At 43.6% G+C, this 24,907-nt stretch overlaps 1 protein-coding gene across 1 annotated transcript in view; it reads right to left on the bottom strand.

Annotated features, from left to right (window-relative positions):
• Positions 1–24,907, bottom strand: part of LOC131292904 (rho GTPase-activating protein 26) — a 35,906-nt gene that overhangs the window by 4,893 nt on the left and 6,106 nt on the right. Inside the window, exons 3-4 of the mRNA XM_058321001.1 lie at positions 8,123–8,280; positions 1,243–1,416 (exon numbers count right to left, since the gene is read on the bottom strand). Coding sequence (XP_058176984.1) covers positions 1,243–1,416; positions 8,123–8,280 — 332 coding nt within the window. The remainder of the gene's footprint in view (positions 1–1,242; positions 1,417–8,122; positions 8,281–24,907) is intronic.

Below are 24,907 nucleotides of genomic sequence, written 5' to 3'. Positions count from 1 at the left end.
CGTAGAATAAAACCTCATTCAGCAATGTTACTTGATTATTGAATATTATTTTGTCAACAACGTTGACACTTTCGTGCAATAATACATGGGGTGAAAGATGTTTCAAAAATGCACACATTTTTTGCTAAATATAAGCTGCGCAGGCGCATCGCGAAATGGCAAATGTTGCTTTTGTATTGTCATTTTCTCGGGTTGCTATCAAGGAGGTTTGAAAGTAGGTGGCACAATGTTTTTTAAACGATAGTAGTGAAAAAAATATTTGAAAAAAACCAATTAAATATACTATTACACAACCCAAACAACAATTATCAGCAAAAACATGGAAAAGTAATTTGCATAACAGCACGTCTCCACGACCGTGCGATATTGCTTCGACATTGTTTGCTCACTGGAAACGTCACAGTAATGAAAAAATCGTCCAAGTCGGCCATCTTGTACGTCAAAAATGTCCCGAAAGCGTAAGGCATCACCGGCTCGCGGCGTTGGAAAATCTGTTGGTCAAACCGTCCAAAACCGGTGGTGTCTCGTGCTTCCGTGATATTTTGTATATAAAAGATGGCCGACTTGGGGTACTTTTTCATTACTGTGCCATTTCCGGCGAGTAAAAATTTTCGCGGAAAACCAGGTCCAGGAATGTAGCACGTCCGTGTAGACGTGCGGTAGTGTCTTACTAGAGTTTTTCCCTTTTGTACGTAGATAGTCAGTGCTCTCGTTCAGGGGATGGTTCGGTGTCGGTAGGGTTTCGAACCCACGCCGTCGAGGTGGTGAGCTCCAGAGCTCACGGACCGTTTCTCTAACCAGCGCTATCGCTCAGCTGTCGAGGACCCCCCCCCCCACCCCCTCCCCTCCCCTCCCCTCCCCTCCCACAGCGACCCGTCGCATAACGTGACTAGATACAGTGAAACTGTCGCCAAACGCGGCGTTGCTTTAGCTCTTGTCAAATGACATATTCGAAACGTTAACAAACCAACGGCTGGACAAAACGTTAAGAAAGCGAAACACAAATGCTAACAAAACGAGCATTATTCACTACCAAACTTCAGATTTTTTGTTTATTACTTATATTGACTTTTCACAAATGTAGTTCAGTTAAAAAACTCTGTTTGAATTGATATTTTTACTAACGTTTTACGGTACCGAAACGTAAACAATAGAATATGACCACGATGAAAATTTCAATTTCTTTCAACGAACCACAAACATATTTAGAATCAACAGAATCTACTAGAACAAGATGCTTACCTCAACGACCGCTGGTGACGCTTTTTTCGAAGACATATTAAGAAAACGTTCCTGGGCTTGACAAAACTTCGCCGTTTTCTTATCATATTTTTTTTTGTTTTCCTTAACACCACCAATATGTACTTTTCTAAACTCTTCTAACGGCAACACTATTTGATCATGGGCACGGTCAAGCTGTAACGAAAATGGTTTAATTTAAAAGTAGGAATGAGACACAGTTTCTCAACTCAATGAGATGAAATACATAGACCATAATCTATAATCAGCATAAAATTATTTAATGAAAATATTGATATTTTATAACACGGGTAATTTATTCAAACTAGAGAAAAACTCTTGAGATATTCAAAAAAAAGTACTTAAAAACTTCCGAACTATTAGGACAAGCTTTATATTAATTAGGATTCGGTTTGGATTAGGGCACAATGGAAAGATACATTTTCACTTACAATCAAAAGATGAGATAACTTGTACTTTTAAACTTAATTTAATTCATAATTCGACTATGATTATATTCAAGGGTTCTCGCTACGGTAAACGATCTGGAATATTTAACCATACCCTTACGCAGATTCTCTATTGAGATTTATTGGCAGGAGAACAATTGAAAACAATCATCTGTGTGGTAAAATATACCGAAATATTTTTAAATTTGAATTGAGCATTAAGAAAGTAAAATGCAGTTTGTTTACTATGCAAATTTAGTGGCATAGCATTAAAATAATGTAAAGAAAAAATATTGTTTGTGATTAAATGAGGTTCTGTTTCGATGAATGAAGTTGCATTAAATTTCTAGAAATGAATAACTGTTTTGGAACGATTTTTTTTATAAGAGGCACAACATCCACAATGCCCTAAAAGGGTGGATTTTTACACCGTTTACACAGTCATTTCACCTTCATTAGCTTCGTCTTTGCCCGTGTCAACAAGTGAATGGCACACGAAATTGCCTTGTTCGGCGATGTGATTTTAATTTCGTCCTCGAGTAGCCAATTTGGCTTTTTTGCTGACAGAATTAATGTTTGCATAAACTTAGCTTAGTGAATACATATTCCGGGTGGCAAAAACGAAAAATTTCAGCCAGAACACACTGCAGTCGAGTGTCAAGCCAAACTTGATCTGCAGTGATCCAAGTGTAATATTTTATTTAATAAGCTGCTAGAAGACGGATGCAATATTTCAATGGAATGAAATAAAATTTGACACTTCTACCAAAAATGACAATCATTGCAATTGAGGGTATTTTATTTGGGAGGACGGAAACGACAGAAACTATCAGATTTCTCGATGTGGTCCCATACAAAAGGTAAACAACACTTTGAAAAAAGCGAAAAATGGCTGTGTGTGTCAAATTTTATTTCATTCCATTGAAATATTGCATTCGTCTTCTAGCAGCTTCTGACAGTTTCTGTCGTTTTCGTTCTCCCAATTACACCCGTTTCCACTTAGGGTGGAAGCGCGCCCGCCTTCTGTGCAATGGCGCGCTATAACGGTGGAAACGCGAGTATCAACGGTGGTACGCGGAGCATGATGACTGAATCTCGCTTGCCTACTGTTGAAACGCGGACGCGGTCTGTTGGAGGGACGCAAATTTTGACGGCCGCACAAGATCTGTGAAGTGAGAGGTCTGCTCATACCATGGTATAGCAAAACCTGTCAAACTACCGCATAATCAACAAACTGACCTTCTTTAAATGATGATACTGTACGGATGCAAAGCAGTATTTGTTACACTATTCAAAAACATCAAATTTTCCACCCGCTAGCTTTATTGAGAGCAATTCCCGACGCAGTATTCAAAACATACGCGACCTCTCACTTTTATAGACCTTGTACAATTCTGACGGCCGGTATATTTCTGCACAAGATCTGTAAAACTGAGAGGTCGCGTATGTTTTGAATATTGCGTCAGGAATTGCTCTCAATAAAGCTAGCGGGTGGAAAATAAGATATTTTTAAATGTTGTAACAAATACTGCTTTGCATCCGTACAGTATCATCATTTAAAGCAGGTCAGTTTGTTGATTATGCGGTAGTTTGACAGGTTTTGCTATATCATGGTATGAGCAGACCTCTCACTTCACAGATCTTGTGCGGCCGTCAAAATTTGCGTCCCTCCAACAGACCGCGTCCGCGTTTCAACAGTAGGCAAACGAGATTCAGTAGTATGGCGCGGCGTACGACCGATGATACTCGCGTTTCCACCGTTATAGCGCGCCATTACACAGAAGGCGGGCGCGCTTCCACCCTAAGTGGAAACGGGTGTAAAATACCCTCAAATATTTGGATGCTCAACCACCCCGTTGGATCATTGCAATGATGCAATGAAATACGCACAGAAATATCGTAATGACTGTCACTTTCGGCTGAAATGCCATATTTCATTTCATTCCCACCAGGCAGCTCGAAATATTGTCTTAAAAACGTCCTACGCGCGAACAAACATCCTACTTTTTAGTATGGGGATGAAATAAATGTAGGACGTTTTTCGAGCAGTCATTCTACTTTGGCCTACTCACCATACAAAACTGCTTGATGTTTATCACGTAGGACGTTTTAAGGACGATTTACTCGAAATCGCCTAGCGGGTTGCTTTGAAATATTGCATCCGTCTATTAACAACTTAAGGTATTGTGGGCTGGAAAGTGCTCGACTGACATATTATAGCCTTACAGGGTTTGACATATCAACTACATGATCCAGCAACATTCCTTGTAAATAACACTTTCTTTCACGTCAGCAGCAAAATTGAAGTTGTAACGTCAGCTGGGGGTGCCCATGGCGCAGCGGTAGCGCGAAGAAACACCACACCACAGGTGTGGGATCGAATCTCGAGTCTGGCATCCTCCGGTATTACGAACGGCTGACCACCGATCTATAATATACCGTCTTTCGGTCACACAAACTCTCTTCGGAGAGAGGCCTTGTCCCACTTGGGGATGTCGTGCCACATAAAAAAAAAAGTCAACGGCGTTATGTGTAAACATGAACCCATAACCCATTTGCTCGAATCAGTTCATTTTACAGGCGAGGGGTAGGGAGAATCCCATCTCCACGACCCTCTACTGTGGACAAGATCGAGATAGCTGCTATTGATGCTATGCCCTGACTCTTTCTTGCTCATTGGGTCATGTATTTGCTGTTAACGCGGAATAAAAACCGGTTGATGGTGTGCGTGAAGTGGAAGGCATATGCATTGTATGCGTGTTGCGGATTCTCTTTCAATGCTTTCTGCTGTGTGCAAAAAGAGCATGCCTCAAATGTGCTATCTTTTTCACTCTTATTGGACCTGTGTTTGTTTGTATGTGCTATGATTTTGTTCTATGTTATTGGCAGAGCTGATTGCTGAGCAATGTAGAGGTCTCCAGATTTAAATTCGATTTCAAATATCAAGTTTGTAATCAGTAGCAATTGGTGTACGGTTCTGTTTGTTTCAATAATGTGAATGGCGAAAATTAACGCAAAGGCTCTGGCACATTTCCATGAACCGAAATCCGATGGACCTTTACTCATGCTGACACGTGCATAGAGCGATTAACGGCATTATTGCGGTGGTTTCGTTAATGTGATGACGCATTGCTATCATATTTCAATCCATTGCGATTCACTAATTTTCAATCGTTATTTTAATAATGTTCTTTCATTCATTCAATTCCATAGTAAAACGTACGAAAAACAAAGTAGAAGAAGAAGTAAAACGACAAATAAGGAAATTACTTAGTTTCATGCATGCAATTTCATTCCATTAGCTAGACGCAATTTCATTCCGCGATCAAAACAATCCCCTTGCATGCATCGAACACATACACCATTCATATCTTTGACTACGAACAGCTGTGAGCGAAACCATCGGTGCTTACACCTGAGTGGAGCAAAGTCGTGCGCCGTGATGGGAGAGAGAATGGAACGTCATGGAAAACGATGTCCATTCCTCCTAGGTTAATATTGGATGTTAAACCTCGGGCATCGACGACTGACAAATAGCCCAGAGTGATTATTGCACTGACTTATCCTATCGAGACAACATGACGACAAAATAGTAGAAAAAGACGCATTGGTGAGAATCAAAGACAAGGTGGGAGAAAGAGTGGGACTGGGCATAGTAGAGAGCGGAATACGAGAGCAACTATGTTTTTGCTTTCTTTTTGCCTGGCGCCCTTGGTGTGCGTGCCACCTCTGACTCAAAGTGGTGTGCGTGTAATCCGACCCCCCGTTAAGCGGAAATCGGGGGGTCCGAAAGAAAAAGGCAAAAAACTGCTCGATTTTCAGTGTACTGCCCATGGTCTAATGTAATACTCTGGTCTGATTGTCTAGAGCATTTTGACAATAGAAAAATAAAAGAAATTTTTGGCAGTCCAGTTACATTTGTTTACTTTTTGAACGGCCGTGTGTTGTGTGGAGTGCTGTTGCGGTTGTGGTAATTGTGTCGGTTTTAAGTAAAATTTTGCGTAATTTGAGCGCACACGAAGGCAGATTTGCAAGGATGCTGCTCACTACCACGGTTATCTGGCCGTCGGCGATCGGGAGTACTACGTCCGGAAGATGCTGTCTTGGTTTCTTAGGCTACTGAAGATGACCAAAGATCCCGCGTTGCATATTGCTATTGGTCAGGTGTTTGCGAACACGTTGCAGGGTCTTCCAAAGTGCGAAACGGTCGACGGAACAGTAGGCAATGTGGACGACAAAACGCTGTCTTGCTTTTTGATCAAGCTAGTGAAGCAGGTGAATGAAGCACATGTCTATCTGAAGCAGGATTGTGCTATCTGATTGCCGTCGAAAAGTGCAGAAAGTTGCTGCCGATACGCAGTTGTCCGAGAAAGGCGTTCTCATCAAGGTACCGAATGAGTAAGGCTGGGTCCTCCAGAAAAGGGAAAATTGTCGTCAGTGCTCGTCGTTTTCCCTTTGTTTATAAACAATATTTGACACTTGAGTATAATCAATATGGTGGACATGAAATCCCCTATTCGATAACCGTATTCATTAACCGTGGTACTGCCGTTCGCTGGGTTGTCAATGACATGAGCGTTCTTGACACGGCAGAATATCCCGCGTTCAAATAGTACGTTATCAACATTTCAAAACCTGGAATACGTATAAAATATGAAATTATGTGAAATATTGTGTGTACAACTTAAAAACCGGAATTTTTTAGCGAAATTTTATGCTTTATTGTGGAAAAATCTTACAATATATTTTATTCAAAGTATTGCCCCTCAGAAGCTATAACATTTTCCCATCTTTCAGGCAATTTATGAATTCCATCCCAAAAAAATGAATCTATTCAATTTCGTATGCCTTGCTCTGAAGTGAAGCGTGTTCCGGTGAGGGCGTTTTGCATCGAGCGAAATAAATGAAAGTCAGACGGAGCAAGGTCCGGACTATAAGGCGGGTGGGTCAAAACTTCCCATCCACTATTTTCCAAATAGTTTTTCACGGGTCTTGCAACATGCGGCCGAGCGTTGTCCTGATGAAAAATTATAGTCTCGTGTCTGGTCGCATATTCCGGGCGTTTTTCGATGATGGCAAGCTTCAAACGTATTAATTGGGTTCGGTACAGGTCACCTGTGATCGTCTGACCCGATTTCAACAACTCATAATGTAACGGTCCCTTCTGATCCCACCAAATACATAGCATAACCTTGGCGCCATGGATATTTGGCTTCGCCGTTGATTTGGCTGGTTGGACGGGCTTCACGTATGACTTTTTGCGCTTGGGATTGTCATAATGGATCCATTTCTCATCTCCAGTCACGATCCGATGCAAAAATGATTTCTTCTTATGGCGCTCAAGCAGCATTTCAGACATACAGAAGCGCCGTTCAACGTCTCTCGGCTTTAACTCATAGGGGACCCAATTACCTTGCTTCTGAATGTATCCGGTGGCTTTCAAACGTTTCGAAATGGCTTGCTGAATCACTCCCAGCGATTTACCAAATTCGTCTTGTGTTTGACACGAATCCTCATCGAGAAGCGTCTTTAATTCTTCGTCTTTAAATACGTTTTTGGTTGTCCTGGGCGTTCTTTGTCTTTGATGTCAAAATCGCCACTTTTGAAGCGAAACACCATGAAACCATTCAAAACACTGTGTTTTCGCTAAAGCATCGCCCTCATAAACTTCTTCAACTTTCCGTAGCAGTTTTGTTTGCAAAAAAATGACCCAACAGAACCTCCCGCAAATGCTGTATTTTTCTCCAAATTTCGAAGTTATTCATCGTGAAAAACAATAATGATGCACACAAGAAAAAATTGTTTTGTTGACTGATTTTGATAGCTGTCAAATGTACCTACAAAATGACTATAAATATATATATAAAGTTCGAGCTTTCACCATATTTGTTACTACGGAGCGTCAAATTCCGGTTATTAAGTTGTACACCCAATATGTAAAGGTTCTTTATGCAATTGAGGTTAGGACTTCGTACTGGTAAATTCAAAAGAGTAATATTTCGCTCGAAAACCAATTACAACAATCAGGGTCAGGGTTTTGAAATGTTTTAACGTATTATTTGAAACGTCCGAAGCTCGGGATTTTCTGCCGTGTCAAGAACGCTCATTTCATTGACCAGATCCTTTTTGACACTGATCGGTTACTCTCCGTGTCTAGTTATGGGTTCATGTTTGTTGGCCTGTCAAACCCTGTATCACACTGGTCACCATTGGTGGCATTGGAAAAGCCACTGTACTGTCAAACTAGGGGGCCGTCCGTTGGTGCAATGAGCTTGCTCAATACACCAGTTTCAGGTCGAGATTGCCCAAGTTTATCGCATGAAAAATACTATGGCAGTTTAAAGAGCTCATTAGTTAGAACAAATCATACCCCATTACACTCTTATGTGCATGGCAAAATAATGTATTAGTTATTTATTATAGCTACTACTTACCATATTGTCTCGCTCTTCTTCAATGGCGGAAATAAGTTTACTGAATTGTTTTAAACTATCTGCTATCACCTGTTCATCATCAGTTTGAGTAGACCCTATACATTCAAAATTGAATTCTTTCAAACTTTTTGATAGTGTACGTTGCGCTCGCGACAGACCTGTCAAGAAAATCAGAGAATATGATACATTAAAATAAAAGCAGTATAACAACAATATCAGGGCGTTATTTCTCATTAACTCTTAAAGAAACCATCAGATGTACCTTTCTGGGTAATAGAAAATTATTGAGGTCATCATGATTGCTGAGACGAAAACGACGGTACCTGACAGCTTTCTCGACGCTGTCCCATTAGGCTGATTCGCACGTCGGCAAATACAAGTGGAAAGTAAGCAGGCAAGTGGCAAATAGCCGTTCGTACTGTAGCAAGTACTTGCCGGTAACTTAACCACTAACAAGTGCGAACGGCTATTTGACACCTGCCTGCTTACTTGCCACTTGCACTTGCCGACGTGCGAATCAGCCTTTAAGCTTTATACATTACGGGGAAATTGATGTAATATCAAACATTTTAAATATGTCGTTCTTGTAACTATTAAATTCAAACATATCTTTCAAGTGTTGGATAAAACCATAATTCTTTTCACAATCCCTTTGTCGCCGAGCAACGCCGGGGCGTTAAGCTAGTTTACCATAATTTGATTTTAAATAAACAAAAAATCTATCATTGACGCAACCAAATAATATTTTTGTAACATAAGTCGTGGTTAATAAATCACGAAATCGAAACAGTTTACACGGTTTCTAGACTGCAGACTGCGACGTCGCCTGACATGCGCTGAACTCCATACAAAAAAAGGTGACAGAAATCGCCCAGGATTTTTTTTTGCATGGAGTTCAGCGCCTGTTACAGCGCCCCCGTTAGGCAGCTAGAAATATCGTCCTAAAAACGTCCTACGCGCGAACAAACAACCTTCTTTTTTATATGGGGGTGAAACAAATGTTGGACGTTTTCGTGCAGTCGTCCTACTTCGTTCTACTTACCATACGTGTACAAATTTGCTCAATGTTTGTTTCACGTAGGACGTTTTTTAGGACGATTTGCTCGAAATCGCCTAGTAGGCCTGCAAAAATACCTACTTGCCTACAAAAGTAGTCTCGGTTCTATTCAAGTGCAAGTAGCAATTTGAATCCCAACGAAGGATTCGAACCCGAAGTAGTGATTCGAATCCCGAGAGTGGGTAAAACAGTTACTAGTCGCTATAGAGATTTGAATGCGTACAAGGAATCGAGTCCCTGTCTAGAATTCAAATCTCAATCAGGAATTTGAATTTTAAACAGGGATTAAAAATTCTGGACTTCTCTTTGAATTTTAAACAGGGATTAAAAAAAAGACTGGAATCCTGTAAAAGTAATAAAAAAAGAAATAAACTAGAGAGAAAGAGTAAAAGAGATGTTTTTGCTAGTTATAAATATAACAACTATTTTTAGATATATAGGGTACCGGAAATGAAGCTTGATCGCTTGCGTAATCGTGTCATTCCGCTGCTCAATCTGTCAAAAAGAATTTTGGCTTACCTACCCTATAATCGCATGCGTAATCTTGTCAGAACGTAAACAAACGAATCAATATTTATCGAGATTCTCCGATTATTTAGCGTATTTTTTGTATTTTCAACAATACACAACAAAATAAATAGCTATCAAGCAAATGTTGTAACTTTTACCAAATTGGAAAACATAAACAAAGCACAGATGACGCTTTTCCCGAATATCGACGATACACGATAGACAAGCGATTACGCTTCTTTTACCGTGCCCTTTTGAGTCAGACCTAACAATCATCCCGATGGCTCGAATCTTTAAGTCACTCTTTGTGATTCAAAACGTGAAAAATGAGTTGTAAGTTTTGATTTGAGATTTGAACCCTTAACAGGGATTCGAATTCCAAAAGAGTGAATGAGTGAGTAAAACAGTCGCTAGTCGCTACAGAGATTTAAATTCACAGAAGAACGCAGAGCGCCGAATACTGTGTGAAACCCATCATGAAACTATAAACGATTGAGGACACAGCAACCCCAACAACTGATGGAGCAGCTATCTCAGTCGAGGAAAACTCTCCAGTTCTACAGGATGTTGCAGAGGACACGAGGCGGCTTCACGCCAAACGTCGCAATGTGTCGAGACGAGTTGGAGGTGATCGAAAAGTAGAAGTGCTACTTCAACGGGTAACTGAACGGAGCGGAATTCCGCTAATTAATTAGCACTACCGACCAGACTCTACGGCAGATCCTCCAGAAGTGCCGAGAGCATCAGATCTCGACGCACTACCTCTTCATCGACTTCAAGGCGGCCGACTACACCATAGACAGGAAGGAGCTATATTAAATTTTAGTCAAATATAACATTCATTCTACATTTTACTGTAAGTTCAGTTGGGTCACTTTTCGATCCATTCAAATCGATACTGTCAGACTTCATATCAATTTCAGGAAGCTTTGAAACTATTTGTTGCCAAAAAATTTTTTATCAAATATCTCCTGCGGTTTTCGCATGTTGTTCAACGAAGTTGAGCTCTGGTTGCTCTGGTTATTTGTGCATCTTAGCGATAGTTTTGTTTTGTGTATGACTGGGTCTAATACGAATTTGTGTTTTGCACGTGATACGAAATACTTGAAGAATCGTATATCCCGATATTCAGGAATATACAAGAAAGTCGCTTCATTTCTGTTTGTGTTGCATCTTGTTTTGCCTTTTTTGTGAAGTTCCAGGCCACTGTAGACTTTTTTTTTGTGTTTGATTTGTCTGAGGATATGCACAAATTGATCGCATATGACGCTAAATCTAAGGTTAGTCAAGTGACTTATAGCAAATACGAGGGCTGACAATAAAGTAAGGTCTCCAACGCTGCAACTTCGCCGGATCACGCGCTAGGTGAAATCTGGCAACACCGCCGTGTTCCTTGGTTCCCCCACTACCACTTTGCTGCTGGGTGAGGCTTCCCCGACCGCTCAGTCTTGGCTGAGCAGCCGTCAACGATGGAGGTACCCCTCGCGTCAGCGTCAAAGTGCGAATTGCGTTCTGTAATACGTTTTTTGAGTGCGAAAAAGGTGACACCTATTGAAATCCATCGTCAACTAGTTGAAGTTTACGGGGAAAAGTGTATGGACATAAAAAACGTGCGTAAGTGGAGCCGCGTGTTCAATTCCGGGCGCACTAATGTTCACGACGAGGAGAGAAGTGGCCGACCGTCGGTCTCGGATGCGATTGTTCAAGCAGTGGAGGCAGAAATGCTCAAAAACCACCGTGCGACAATTAGGGACTTGGAAGAGAAGCTTGGAGGAGTGTGTAGCAGCGAAACAATCCGTCATATCCTTGTGAACAACTTGCAGTATCACAAAGTTTCTGCCCGATGGGTCAGAAAGAGGTCAACACCTGGCTGCGCGAGGCGGACGGAGAGTAGTATTCTGCCGGCATAGACATCGTCTCCGGCATCGTGCGGATGCGCAAGGTGTTGGAAAAAAATGGCGATTATGTAGAAAAGTAGCCAAGACCTTGGCCTTTCCAACGGTGTATCGCTTTTTGTAAATAAATGTCATTTTCTATGAAAAAAAAAATTGGAGACCTTACTTTATTGTAAGCCCTCGTACTTTTACTCAAAGCCCCACCCGGTTTGAAAACTTAAGCTGTATCATACTGCAAGTTTCTAATTCTTATTCAGTTTATTCTGATATGATATTCGTCCCATGAATGACTTATGGCTTGATGGCATGGCTGAGTTATTGAGAATCAATACAAGTTTCAATTATTCTCTGATAATTTATTTAACTTTTGGCAAAAACGGGTTGTAGTTGAAGAATGTGTTTCAGAGAGGTCTTAAAAATCTTAACCCGTTTAGACGGGTCGATGCTTTGGAGAGAACTTAATGCAAAGGATAATATCCTTTACTGTTTATTGTTTATTTGTTTATCTTATTTCTTGCCTCTAGGGCTATGCAAATGCCGCTTAAGATTAACACAGGTAGAATAAAAATTAACTACATTGACGTAGGCAGATGGAAGATGATCAGGATCGATATATTTAGTCAGCCAGAGCGTGAATGAGGTAAAGGGATAAAGGAAAGGAAAACTTCTAGGAGGGAAGTGCATGTGCTGCAAGGAAAGAGCGGAAGGCCGAAATGAAGTGGTGGAAATCGAAATGGTCAGAGCAAGCATTGAACTGTCGCAAACATTCAAGCAGGGGATCGTCACTACCATAGCGAGTAGCAAGTAGGGGGACGAGTTCTTAAGGATCGGGAAGGGACATAGAGAGGAATTTGTTGGAGTAAGGAGGGCGCATCAGTTGTACTCAATAGAAGACCAGCAATCAGCAAAGCCTGGCTATGTACCCGCCTGGTCTCCAACGAAGGAAGACCCAGAATTTGACACCTTACCTCGTAGGGCGGGAGAGGAGTGTCAGGGTTCGGTATAATGCGGCGAGCCGCAATGCGAGTAAAAAGTTTTTGCACCCTTTCAATCCTAACGATCCAGGCATCCTCCATACTACGCTTGCATATTCTAGTATTGGGCGAACTAGGCCACAATACAACTTTTTCAATCATTGAGGATCCGTCAGTTTTTGAGCGAGACGGCGGACAAACCCCAATGTTCTTAATGCCGAACTAATCACCGGCTCGTGTTGTTTATACAAGAGTCCAATATGACGCCCAAATCCCGAATTTCGGACACCCTTTGGATACCGTGTCCGTTTAGAGTATATTGTCCCATGTGCGGTAGTTTGGAGCGAGAGAAAGAGATAATAGACCATTTATCAGTGCATAGAGAAAGAAGATTAGACGTGCACCAAGCCGTGAAGTTATCAAGGAAAGTTTGCAGAGAAAGACAGTCAGTAAGGTTAGAAATAGGTAGATAGATTTTTAAGTCATCCGCAAAAAGAAGATGACCATTAGAGGGAAGAATTTTACAGACGTCATTGATGAAGAGAGAGAAGAGAAGAGGGCTCAGAACACTACTCTGAGGGACGCCTGAAGGGCATCCGAAAGCAGCGTAACATGCACCGTCGATCTTAACAACACCCGTACGCTGGGACAGGTAAGAACTAAACCATGTGCATAGACTGGCCGTAAATCCCAGTTTAGCCAGCTTAGCCAGCAATAGCGAATGACAAACACGATCAAACGCAGCCTTAAAATCCATATATACGGCATCCACTTGACCACCTCGATCAAGTTTCGCCAATACACCTGAAACAAACGATAGTAGGTTAGTGACAGTAGAGCGGCCTGGCATGAATCCATGTTGCTCATGGCTAATGTACACTTTGCAGTCATGCATAAGTGCTGGGAAGATTACGGCTTCAAAAGTTTTAGCACAAGCACTTTGCAACGAGATGCCTGTGTAGTTGGACACAAGTGTACGCGCCCCTTTTTTAAATCGTGGCATCAACCAGCTCCAAATTGCAGAAAAAAAGTTTTCCAAATTGCAGGAAAAATGCCCTGCGAGATTGATAGATTAAAAATTCTAGAAAGTAAAGGGGCCAGAATATGGCGACATTTTATTAATATAGCGGCTGGGATGCCATATGCCCAGGCAGCATATTTATAAACTTATTTTATATAAACTTTTACTATACTCAGATGGTCGACGACGAAGGGAGCGAAGATAGCGGTTCTTATCCCTTTCAAGTACTTTGAGTCGTCTATCTGACCACAGCGGTTTAGGAGGAGGGGCATAGGAGGGGGTACATGAATGGACGGCTGACACGATCTGGCCGACAAGACGCTCAGCAATAAGGTCCACTGAGGAACTATCGGCCAAGAAGGTCCAGTCCAACCGTTCCAGCATTTCACACAATCTGCTGTAGTCAGTCCTACTAAAGTTACAATAATTGCTGGGAGGAGGGCCCTGTCTAGCTAAGTTACAAGATTGCGGAACAAGAAAACTAAAACTAAGTGGCGGGTGATATGGCGTTTGTTACAATAGAGTCGCACTTAGAAATTAATGAGCACAATAGTGCATGGTCAGCATTAGTCAGGACTAAATCTAAAACGTTCGAGCAATTTAAAACCCCGCATAATTGAACAAGGTTGTTGTTATTCAAGCAGTCAACAAAGCAAGAGCCCGCCGCTGAGGATGTAAGCGGTTCATATATTGGATAGTGTGAAACATGTGAGTGCCACGAAATACTAGGCTGATTAAAGGCACCAAGCAGAAGTAAAGAGTTATTCGATCGTAGTTTGCTTGTTACTTCGCTCACACTGTCACGTAAAATGTTTATATTTCGCATATCGGTGCTGGACCCGGCGGCATGTAGACAGCACCAATATACAAAAAAGAACTCGGGAAAGGCGGCCTTACCCACACAGCTTCTAAGCTATTCGCACTGGTAGAGATTAAACTAGACGCATATTTAGACGAACATATAATCATCACACCCCCGCCTCGAGTGTGAGTGCTAGTATTGATCGATCGGTCGCAGCGAAAGCATTCGAAGCTTTCATCCAGAAACATGTTATTAGGAATAGTATTATCTAACCAAGTTTCGGAGAAGACTCCCACGTCAAAGTCGGCTGCCGATAAAGCGAGACGAAAATCTACTAATTTGGCCCTAAGGCCCCGAAGGTTTTGGTAAGTAACAAATAATTTCGAAAGTTTAGGTGCAGCGCAATGGTCATCTCGGGAATTTGACCGTGGAGCCTTATTTTGGTCGAAATAAATCGTCTACTTTCGTCTGATTTGGGCTGGATTCCCCACCAGCCGGTCCTCGCCTCGTTTTACGAGGAGGGGCCACGGTTGCACGTGGATTCTGCGGCGGGTGCGCAGGAACGGAGGGGCACATTGTAGCTCCTGGCGTTGATGCTGTAGGCGTATCGAAGTGAATAAGTGTCCGGTTTGTATAGTGAGGTGCGGAGTGATGGAGGTGATCGTTCGCGCGGTGAGATGTAAGTGAAAGTGCCAGCGGTGAGTCGAGCAGTGATGGTCGATCCTTACGGCTCTCAGGGCGCATGAGTTGTACAAACTCTCTAACTCGCACCCCCCGTTGACAGAGTCTCTTACGCTCTCTCGATTTCATCACGTCATCCCTTTCCAACATTCGAAAAAAAATTTTCTTTCTCCCTTTTCTGGGTGTTAGTTTTTGGACGCGATCAGTTCTGCACTAGTACACCAAGTGCACTCTCGGTTGCAAGTCAACTTTGAGGGAATCTGTCACAGCAGCCAGCGTAGGATTGTAAACAACACAGGAAATGTTATCCGATGTTGTTCTTCAACAAATTACGTTATTCCACATCTTCACAAGTAGAGTTTTGTATTGTTAAAAGTGTATTCAAGTAGTGAAGTGTGAAAGAAGTGATTGTCAGCTGGTACAGACAGCAGCTAATGTATGAATTGGACCACGGCGAAGATGCTCGAAGATGGCTTCGAAGCAGAATGAAGGCCTTTCTGCACCATCAGGGATGGAATGGCGATCGTGGTAAAACTAACGGATAAGTATTTAAACAATATCAGCAGTAAAATATTGTATTAATATTGAATTGTATTTGATTGTTTTTATAAATTGTCATCCTCGCGATTTTATAAGATACCAAAAACACATGCTTTTATTTGACAAGAAAGAAATGGGGTGGGAGAAGAAACAGCAGAGAGCAAGCGAAGCGTGAGCGAGGAAGCACAGAGAGCGATGACGTCACAGCGTGCATTCTCTTCTGGCTTATACTTTGACTGTATAAAAGCCAAGTAAAAGCCGAGTTAAAGCCGTTTTTTTATATGGACTTCTGTCAGCGGGGCCCCGACTGGCCATGTTTCGGGAGAGAAAGCTTTCTCCCGACAGGACGTGGGGATCCGCACCTTGAAGGAGATAGACCGGCGAGACGACGGATCAATTCCCTTTCCCAGGAGCGATAAAGCGATCACGTCATCGTTCTCGAGCCGTCCTTGCACTGATGCAATCAATTGAGACACTGTGACAATCGGTGCAATGCTCATTATATGCAACCAGAAACGCGGAGACCTTCTGTCCTGAGTGGCGACCAGGTTTGGTGAGGAAGCAATGTTTGACCCGGCAATCACTTCGCTAACAAAATTGCGGAATCTTCCAGCGACTGCTGCGAATGAGCCCGGGGGCCAAGCCTGCTGGGTGAGCGCTATGGCTGCATTGTCTACGCCTTCAGCGACGGGCCTGTGAGGCCGCGGTGTTGCATCCGGAGGATGAGATGGGTCGGACTAAACACGGTCTAACCTCAATTGAGCAGGACACTCTCGGCATGACGAAGCCATCAGTGCGCGCACTTCCGCGGCCAGCGGTTCAATTATAGCCTCCTTAAGTGATGCAACGATCGAACTTACTGCAGTGGTGAATCAAGCCTGCCCCCCACCTCTTTCAGCGCTTTAGCCCGTGGATTTGATAGGGCCTTGGTGCAGCCGGGATAGCTCCAGTGGAAATCGGCTCTCTGCTTTATGACAGCCACGATGTCTTCGGGCAAGGAAGTGCAGGTTTCGTGGAAAAGTTCCTCACAGTAGCAGCAAGCGAAACAGACGGACGCCATTGTGGACGCGGGAGGGCGCAACAAGCACAAACACGGATGGCGAACTTTTGCACAAATGCACAGATTATTTTTCAGGAACAGTTAAACACGAACGGTAAGATTTGATTGAGCAACAGATTTTGACGGATATAGTACACTCAGTTAAGAATAACACCACAATTTATTTTATATTAAAAGCCTTAGCCCGGTTAGAAGATTTAGTCGCTTTATCAAACAATAAGATGGCTATTCGAAATCCTGGTTATTCTGATATGATGCTGGCTCACTGGCTGATTTATCACATACTCATGACTGAGTGCAATTGAAACATTTCTCAGGCCAAAAAGAGGAACTGTTGGCCACTAAGGGCTTTACCTGAGGAATATGCTTTATATTGCCTAGATATAATAATTTTCTAACTATCATAAGGAGAATTCTAGTCAAAGAAAAATATCAGGGACAATACCCGTCACGCAGCAATAACTGATTAATGTAACGACAAATATTCCCGATTTTATTTACCCACTAAATGTGGTGTCAGGACAAAACAGGTTGATTGCAAAGGAACATTTTATATTTCAAATAATTTAGAAATTCAACATCCATTAAAATAATGCATCCGATTAATACGATATCATCTCGAATACATTTTAACTTTCCACGACCAGGACGACTTCCAGGACGACTGCTCGAAAACGTCCTACATTTGTTTCACTCCCATTCAAAAAAGTAGGACGTTTTTCGCGCGTAGGACGTTTTTAGACTGGTGTCATTTCTTTATCGTACGATATTTTGTCGGACATCAAGTCCGCCAATGTTTCTGTAATTTTTCAAATTGTAAGAAGATTAAATGAATTTCATTATTTTCCCTACATGAAAGCTAAAAAATTCATCTTTGCTGAAGGATAAAATCATGGATAATGGAATTTATATGTCAAAGTGGCGATTTGTTTACTGTTTGCTCTGTTGTTTGCAACAGACTTTGTTCATTACTCTAGGATGAACAATACGCTAAATTCAAACATGAAATTGATCAAATAACTGCAAAACCCATTTTTTGGAACTTTGCGTTATTACTCGAGCGGACATCATTTTTATGTTAAACGCCCTGCCAGAGCCTACTTTGATAGTTAAAGTCTGGGCAAAAATGACAGATAAAATCCTCGACTAATAAGGGCATTTGCGGGGGCATACTCTTTTCCGATTTTGAGGAAGGAATGTGTCAGTCAAACGCCTTTGCCCGCTAGGCAGCTCGAAATATCGAAGATTTTGATGTTTTCAAGTTACATAAAAAGTGGTAAGATAAAATATTGAAAACTTTATCATTAAACTTTTTGAAACATTTTCATTATTATTTTAGTTGTATTTTGATGTTTTTTTCAGCATATAACCCCGCGTCCACACGGCATAGTAGCGTAGCGATTTTGACACTCCGTCGTAGTGTAAATGTTGGTCGAGAAGCTTTAGCCATAGCCAAGGCCATAAAAAATAGTTGAGACTACGACGGAGTGTCAAAATCGCTACGCTACGATGCCGTGTGGACGCGGTCTGAACTTAGTTGAATAATATTAATTTTGAGTTTTAGGAAAAAAACAAACTTAATATGGTGAACAAATTCGATAAAAATGTAGAATTGTTCATTGTATGAAGCACTACAAATTACTTACAGGCCGGATAAAATCAGTTGGTGGGCCGGACTTTGCCGACCCCTGATCAATAGTGAATTTATAATTGATATTCTAACTATAAAATGACAAAATATTACTGTAGCTGCAAAATAAGCACGTAGATTTATCATCATATGTTCGTTTATTTTGTTTTTGAGATTTGTTATGTTTAGGGGTGGCTGCGGTAATACGCACCCCTGAGGCAATACGCGCCCTTTCCCATTTCCCTTGAAAAACGAGTTTTTACGCGTAAAAAGTAGTCACCCTGTAAGATCAAACTAAAATATGGTCACCCTGTGAGTTTGATAGCTCTACATCAACAGAAACGTGAAATAAACGCAAAACAAAATCATTCTCAGTTCAGACAGTTTTTGTTATAATGTGACGTACCACTCCGCTAAGGAATATTAAGTGCAAAAACCGATATTTACCCACGAGGAATACGAAATTTAGTGAATTAAGAATCAGTGCTTGAGACTGTTCATGAAAATTTCGGAAAGTATGCAGATTTACTCATATTTTAGTTGAAAATGTGTTGAATCTGTGGCGACCTTGGTGCGCGAGCACCTTAGTAAAGTTAGTAGCTTCGGGCAACTGAGCTACTAACTGTACTAAAACAAACCAACTAGCCGACTCGCTCTAGCGCGTAAGAGCGAGTCCACCCGAGCGCTCCCGAGGACACCGGTCAGACCCCATTGTCGCAAGGAGCGTACAGTTTCTTCCTTCTGCAGCATCCCCAGTGATCGGACGTCGAAATACACGCTGAACCGCGCCGCACCGACTAACTGTACGATAATCTTGTAATCCCGCGAAATCCGCGCCGCACCGATAACTGTACGATAATCCTGTGATCTGGAAATATAAAATAGCACCGACCCCGGTCGGCTAAAGCTAAAACTGGTGACCCCGACGTGATCTCAGGATTGTGTAGTTCAACTCGTTTCTGGCCGATACGCCGTTATCGCAGAACTTTCGAAGTGCCAACGCCGTTATCGCAGAACTTTCGAAGTGCCAACGCCGTTATCGCAGAACTTTCAAAGTGCCAACCCAGCTCCGACACCACCGCCAACGCCAGCCCCGTTGCCAACGCCAATCCCGACATCATCACAAACGCCAGCCCCGACGCCATCGCCCATCGCACCGCCGACGCCATCGCTCATCTCACCGCCGACGCCATCGCCAACCTCATCGCCGACGCCATCGCTGTACCCACGTGGTGACGCCAACGCATAGTGCCTCGCTGCGTAATTATTTATAGAAGTGGGACCCTTCTAGTAAGGTAAGCGAATACCTTCCTTTTCTAAACTAACGGAAAGATGCTGCGCAGCCCAGACGTACATTCGGCCCCATCCGCGTCGACCGCTCCGCTACCGGAAGCAAGGAACCAAATAGGAGATACTCCCTTCGAAAAGCAGAGTGAGCCAGAAACCGGTCTTCAGGTGGAAACCTTGAGCGCGATGCGTTTGATACCTCCGGAATTGGACCCCGCGGATATACACACATTTTTTTATGCATTGGAAAATTGGTTCAATGTATGGAATATAACCCCGAATAGCGACACAAAAAGGGTCAATATTTTAAAGACACAAATACCTATCCGAACGCTTTCCGAGTTGCGGCACCTTCTCGATAATTTACCCGCCACTGGACGTTACGAAGCTGCTAAAAAAGCCATCACCAACCATTACGAGGAATCGCAGCGAAGCCGTCTTCATCGTCTACTCTCGGAAATGACGCTCGGCGATCGTAAACCATCACAATTACTTGCCGATATGCGACGAACAGCAAATGGAGCAATGACGGACTCCATGTTAATCGATCTATGGGTTGGTCGGCTCCCACCTTACGTTCAGTCCGCCGTAATTGCTGCCCCTCCAACGCCGGCGGAAAAGATGAGCGTGGCTGATGCCGTGATGGACTCCTTCGTGCTTTACAACCACCACAGTGCATACCCTAGGGTAGCAGAAGTCAAGTCGGACGAAATAAATCGCCTCTCCCGTCAAGTTGCCGAGTTGAGTCAGCGTCTCGATGACTTTATTCTAAATGCTAATAGTCGCGGACGCTCCCGAAACCGACCTAACTCACGCACGCGCCCCGCCAATCCCTCAGTTTCCCGGCCTGCAAGTGGTCTATGCTATTACCATCAGCGTTTTGGGCAAAACGCAAATAAGTGCCAATTCCCTTGTGCGTACAATAGCATGCCTCAGGAGGAAAATACACGTTCCCCTCAAACTTTATGAAATAGTCACGGAGACGCTCAACGATCGGTATCCGCCATCACGTCGATGAACCATCGTCTTACCATCAGAGACCGGAAGACCAACCAACAGTTCCTCATCGATACCGGCGCCGACGTCTCCGTAATCCCTCGTAGCCATAATACTGCAGCTATTAAACCTACCACAATGCAGCTATTTGCAGCAAATGGTACACCAATAAATGTATACGGGCAAGCGCTCCACACGCTGGACCTGGGCCTACGTCGCTCTTTTTTATGGAACTTTATCATAGCTGACGTAGGAACTGCGATCCTTGGAGCAGATTTCCTTGAACATTACCACCTGCTAGTGGATCTTCGCAATAGGTGTCTGATAGATGCGCTCACAAATCTACAAACACCGGGAACACGGATCCGCAACCGAAACCAACCTACAATTAAATTATGCGATGCATCTTCTCCGATTGCTTCATTGTTACAAGAGTTTCCAAAGCTAACCGCTCCAATCACACCTGGAACCGCTTTAAACTCCCAAGTGATGCACCGGATCGAAACACAAGGGCAACCAACTTTCGCACGACCAAGACGACTAGCCCCGGATAAGTACGCCGCAGCCCGCGCAGAGTTCGAGTCCCTTATGAGACTCGGAATATGTAGACCGTCTAACAGCAGCTGGTCTAGCCCGCTCCATATGGTTCGGAAAGCAGACGGAACATGGCGCCCCTGTGGCGATTATCGCGCGTTGAATGCTAGGACGATTCCTGATCGCTACCCTTTGCCATATTTGCAAGACTTTACAATGACCTTGCAGGGGAAGACCATTTTCTCTAAGGTCGACCTGCATAAGGCATATCATCAAATTCCTATTCACCCGGAAGACATTCCGAAGACCGCGATTACAACCCCCTTCGGGTTGTATGAATTCACCAGTATGCCATTCGGTCTCAGGAATGCAGCGCAGACCTTCCAACGCTTGATACACAACGTGCTGCAAGGACTCGATTTTGTATTTCCTTACATCGACGATATAATCGTAGCATCAACATCACCGGAAGAACATCGCGAACATCTACGTGTTCTTTTCCAACGATTAGCAGACCATCAGTTGGCCATTAACCCCGCAAAATGTGCATTCGAACGCACGGAGATCGCCTTCCTGGGACACCTGGTGACCCCACATGGGATACTCCCACTTCCAGAGAGGGTAGAGGCGATTCGCGATATAAAAAAACCGACCACGATCTGGGAACTGAAGAGATTCCTAGCCATGGTCAATTTTTATCGCCGTTTCATACCACGGGCCCTAGACGCACAAGCACTACTGCTTGAAATGACTCCCGGAAATAAAAAGAAAGATAAGACGCCTTTAGTCTGGACGCCAGAAGCAACCACAGCTTTCGATCGCTGCATACAACAGCTGGAGCAAGCCACCTTACTGGCACACCCGGTACCGAATGCAGAGCTCTCCCTGTGGACCGATGCCTCCGACTTCGCTGCCGGAGCCGTCCTACACCAAGTAGTCGACGGCCAATTACAACCGCTTGGGTTTTTCACCAAAAAATTCGATAAGGCTCAGAGGAAATATTCTACTTACGATCGTGAACTCACCGCTGCTTATCTTGCCGTTCGGCATTTTCATTACCTGTTAGAAGGTCGTGCTTTCCACATTCGTACGGATCATAAACCGCTAACATATGCCTTCCAGCATAAGCAGCAGGACACCTCTCCACGCAGAGCACGGCATTTGGATTACCTCGGGCAATTTACCACGGATATTCGTCACGTAGCAGGAGAACAGAACACCACGGCCGACCTTTTATCACGCATCGAGGTGATACAAGTAAGCCCTACTATTGATTTTGAAAAGATGGCAGAGGAACAAGACCGCGACACTGAACTGGCAGACATAATCAGTGGCAAGATAGTTTCCGACCTTTGCCTACGGAAAACACAGATCCCCGGAAGCACTAAGTCTCTTTACGCCGATTGCCCTACTGGAATAATCCGACCATACGTACCTAAGCCATTTCAGCCGCAAGTTATGCATGCCGTCCACGATTTGAGTCACCCAGGAGCCAGAGCCACCGCAAAACTGTTAACGGAGCGATTCGTTTGGCGAGGCATCAAGCGGGATGCTCAACAATTCGTAAAAACCTGCGTGGCATGCCAACAAGCCAAAGTCATACGTCACACCAAGAGCCCTCTGCAAACATACCCAGCGACGACAGCCCGATTTTCACACATAAACGTCGATATCATTGGACCTTTTCCGGTGAGCAACGGTCAACGGTATTGCCTTACCATAATCGATCGTTTCACGCGTTGGCCAGAAGCAGTTCCTATACCAGACATAACAGCAGCAACTGTTGTCTCAGCCCTCCTGTACCACTGGATCTCGCGTTTTGGCGTCCCTTCCTACATAACCACTGATCAAGGAAGACAATTCGAGTCAGGCCTGTTCAGTGAGTTGACACGGACCCTTGGAACGCGGCACATCCGGACAACGGCATACCATCCACAAGCAAACGGGATGGTTGAGCGTTGGCACCGCACCCTCAAAGCAGCAATTGTTTGCAAAGACACAACCAGGTGGAGCGAACACTTACCACTTATCCTGCTAGGCCTACGGACTACCTTCAAGAGCGACATCCAAGCATCACCCGCCGAATTGGTGTACGGAACTACGCTGAGGATTCCCGCCGAGTTCCTAGTTGAAGAGTCCCGGTCAGCTGCAGCTGATCAATCGGACTTTGCCAGGACGCTCCGGGAAGGGATGAGCCACATTCGCCCGCCAAATACCTCGTGGCACGCTGACAACCCTACCTTCATCCATGCCGACCTAAGCAAGTGTAGCCATGTATTTATACGTAACGACACCGTCCGCCCTGCACTAACCACACCATACCATGGTCCGTACCCGGTAATTAATCGTAAATCGAAGTCTTTTCAGGTTCGACTCAACGATCGACCTTCATGGGTCTCCGTGGATCGCCTGAAACCAGCGTACATCGCCAACGATTTGAGTAGTACTCCGCAACCTACCAACTTCCAACAGAACTCTTCGCCCTTACCGATGCTACAACAGAAGACCACATCCAATGCGGCAGCGACTCCAGCCACAGAGCAGAAAACACCGACCGTTGTTACCAGATCGCAACGGAAGGTCATCATCCCTGCGCGATACCGGTAACTCCGCTCTAGGAGGGGAGTACTGTGGCGACCTTGGTGCGCGAGCACCTTAGTAAAGTTAGTAGCTTCGGGCAACTGAGCTACTAACTGTACTAAAACAAACCAACTAGCCGACTCGCTCTAGCGCGTAAGAGCGAGTCCACCCGAGCGCTCCCGAGGACACCGGTCAGACCCCATTGTCGCAAGGAGCGTACAGTTTCTTCCTTCTGCAGCATCCCCAGTGATCGGACGTCGAAATACACGCTGAACCGCGCCGCACCGACTAACTGTACGATAATCTTGTAATCCCGCGAAATCCGCGCCGCACCGATAACTGTACGATAATCCTGTGATCTGGAAATATAAAATAGCACCGACCCCGGTCGGCTAAAGCTAAAAATCTATGAATGGGGGCAATACGCACCCAGTATGTCGGGGTAAAATGCACCAGTTTGTAAACAATCTATCTTTATTTGACGTTGGATGTTGCCTCTTTGTTGTGGTGCGTATTGCCTCTTTGTTATGGTGCGTATTGCCCCTTTGTTGTTGTGCGTATTGCCCCTTTGTTGTGGTGCGTATTACCCCTAGCAAAGGTGCGTTTTGCTTCAACCAGATACAGATCGATCAAAAATTGAACTTTTTCAAAACTGAAAAAATTACGTTTTTCTTTGTAAAAAAAACAAACATTCCTGAACTGGTAACTAGTTTGAACCTTTATGAATCCTATTCAGTGATAAAATCAACAATCAAGAGCCAAGTTGATAGAAAATTTTATAGTTTTCCGTAAGGGGTGCGTATTACCCCATCCACCGCTACATTTATTTCTTCTTCATCTTCTTCTTCTGGCGCATTTGAGTTTGCGGTTAGCTGCCAACAACTTTGCGGGTGCAGTTTTCAGCTCACGGAGCTGAAAAGTTTTTGACGTAAACTTTTCGGCTGTTCCCCTCTTTGCGCCAAAAACTTTTTGAGTATGCGGCTCGTGTAGCGTGGCTCTTAGAATGCCTAGAAAAAATCATTTTCTATCGTTTTGCAGAAGAAAAAAAATTTCCAATAAATTTCAATAATTTTTATTCGCGTTTCTCGGTTGATATCCCTCAAACGTTCAACCGGACTACCCGGGTAGCCCATACATTTTGTATGGGAGATTCCGTTTTCTTGAACTTAAGACTAAATATCTTTTTATTGAGATGACGGATCGATTTGAAATTTTCAG

The sequence above is a fragment of the Anopheles ziemanni genome, unplaced genomic scaffold (genome assembly GCF_943734765.1).
Source record: "Anopheles ziemanni unplaced genomic scaffold, idAnoZiCoDA_A2_x.2 scaffold_12_ctg1, whole genome shotgun sequence".
Classification (NCBI taxonomy): Eukaryota; Metazoa; Arthropoda; class Insecta; order Diptera; family Culicidae; genus Anopheles; species Anopheles ziemanni.
The sequence above is the reverse complement of the archived record's forward strand: the minus strand, read 5'-3'. Positions and strand labels throughout refer to the sequence as shown.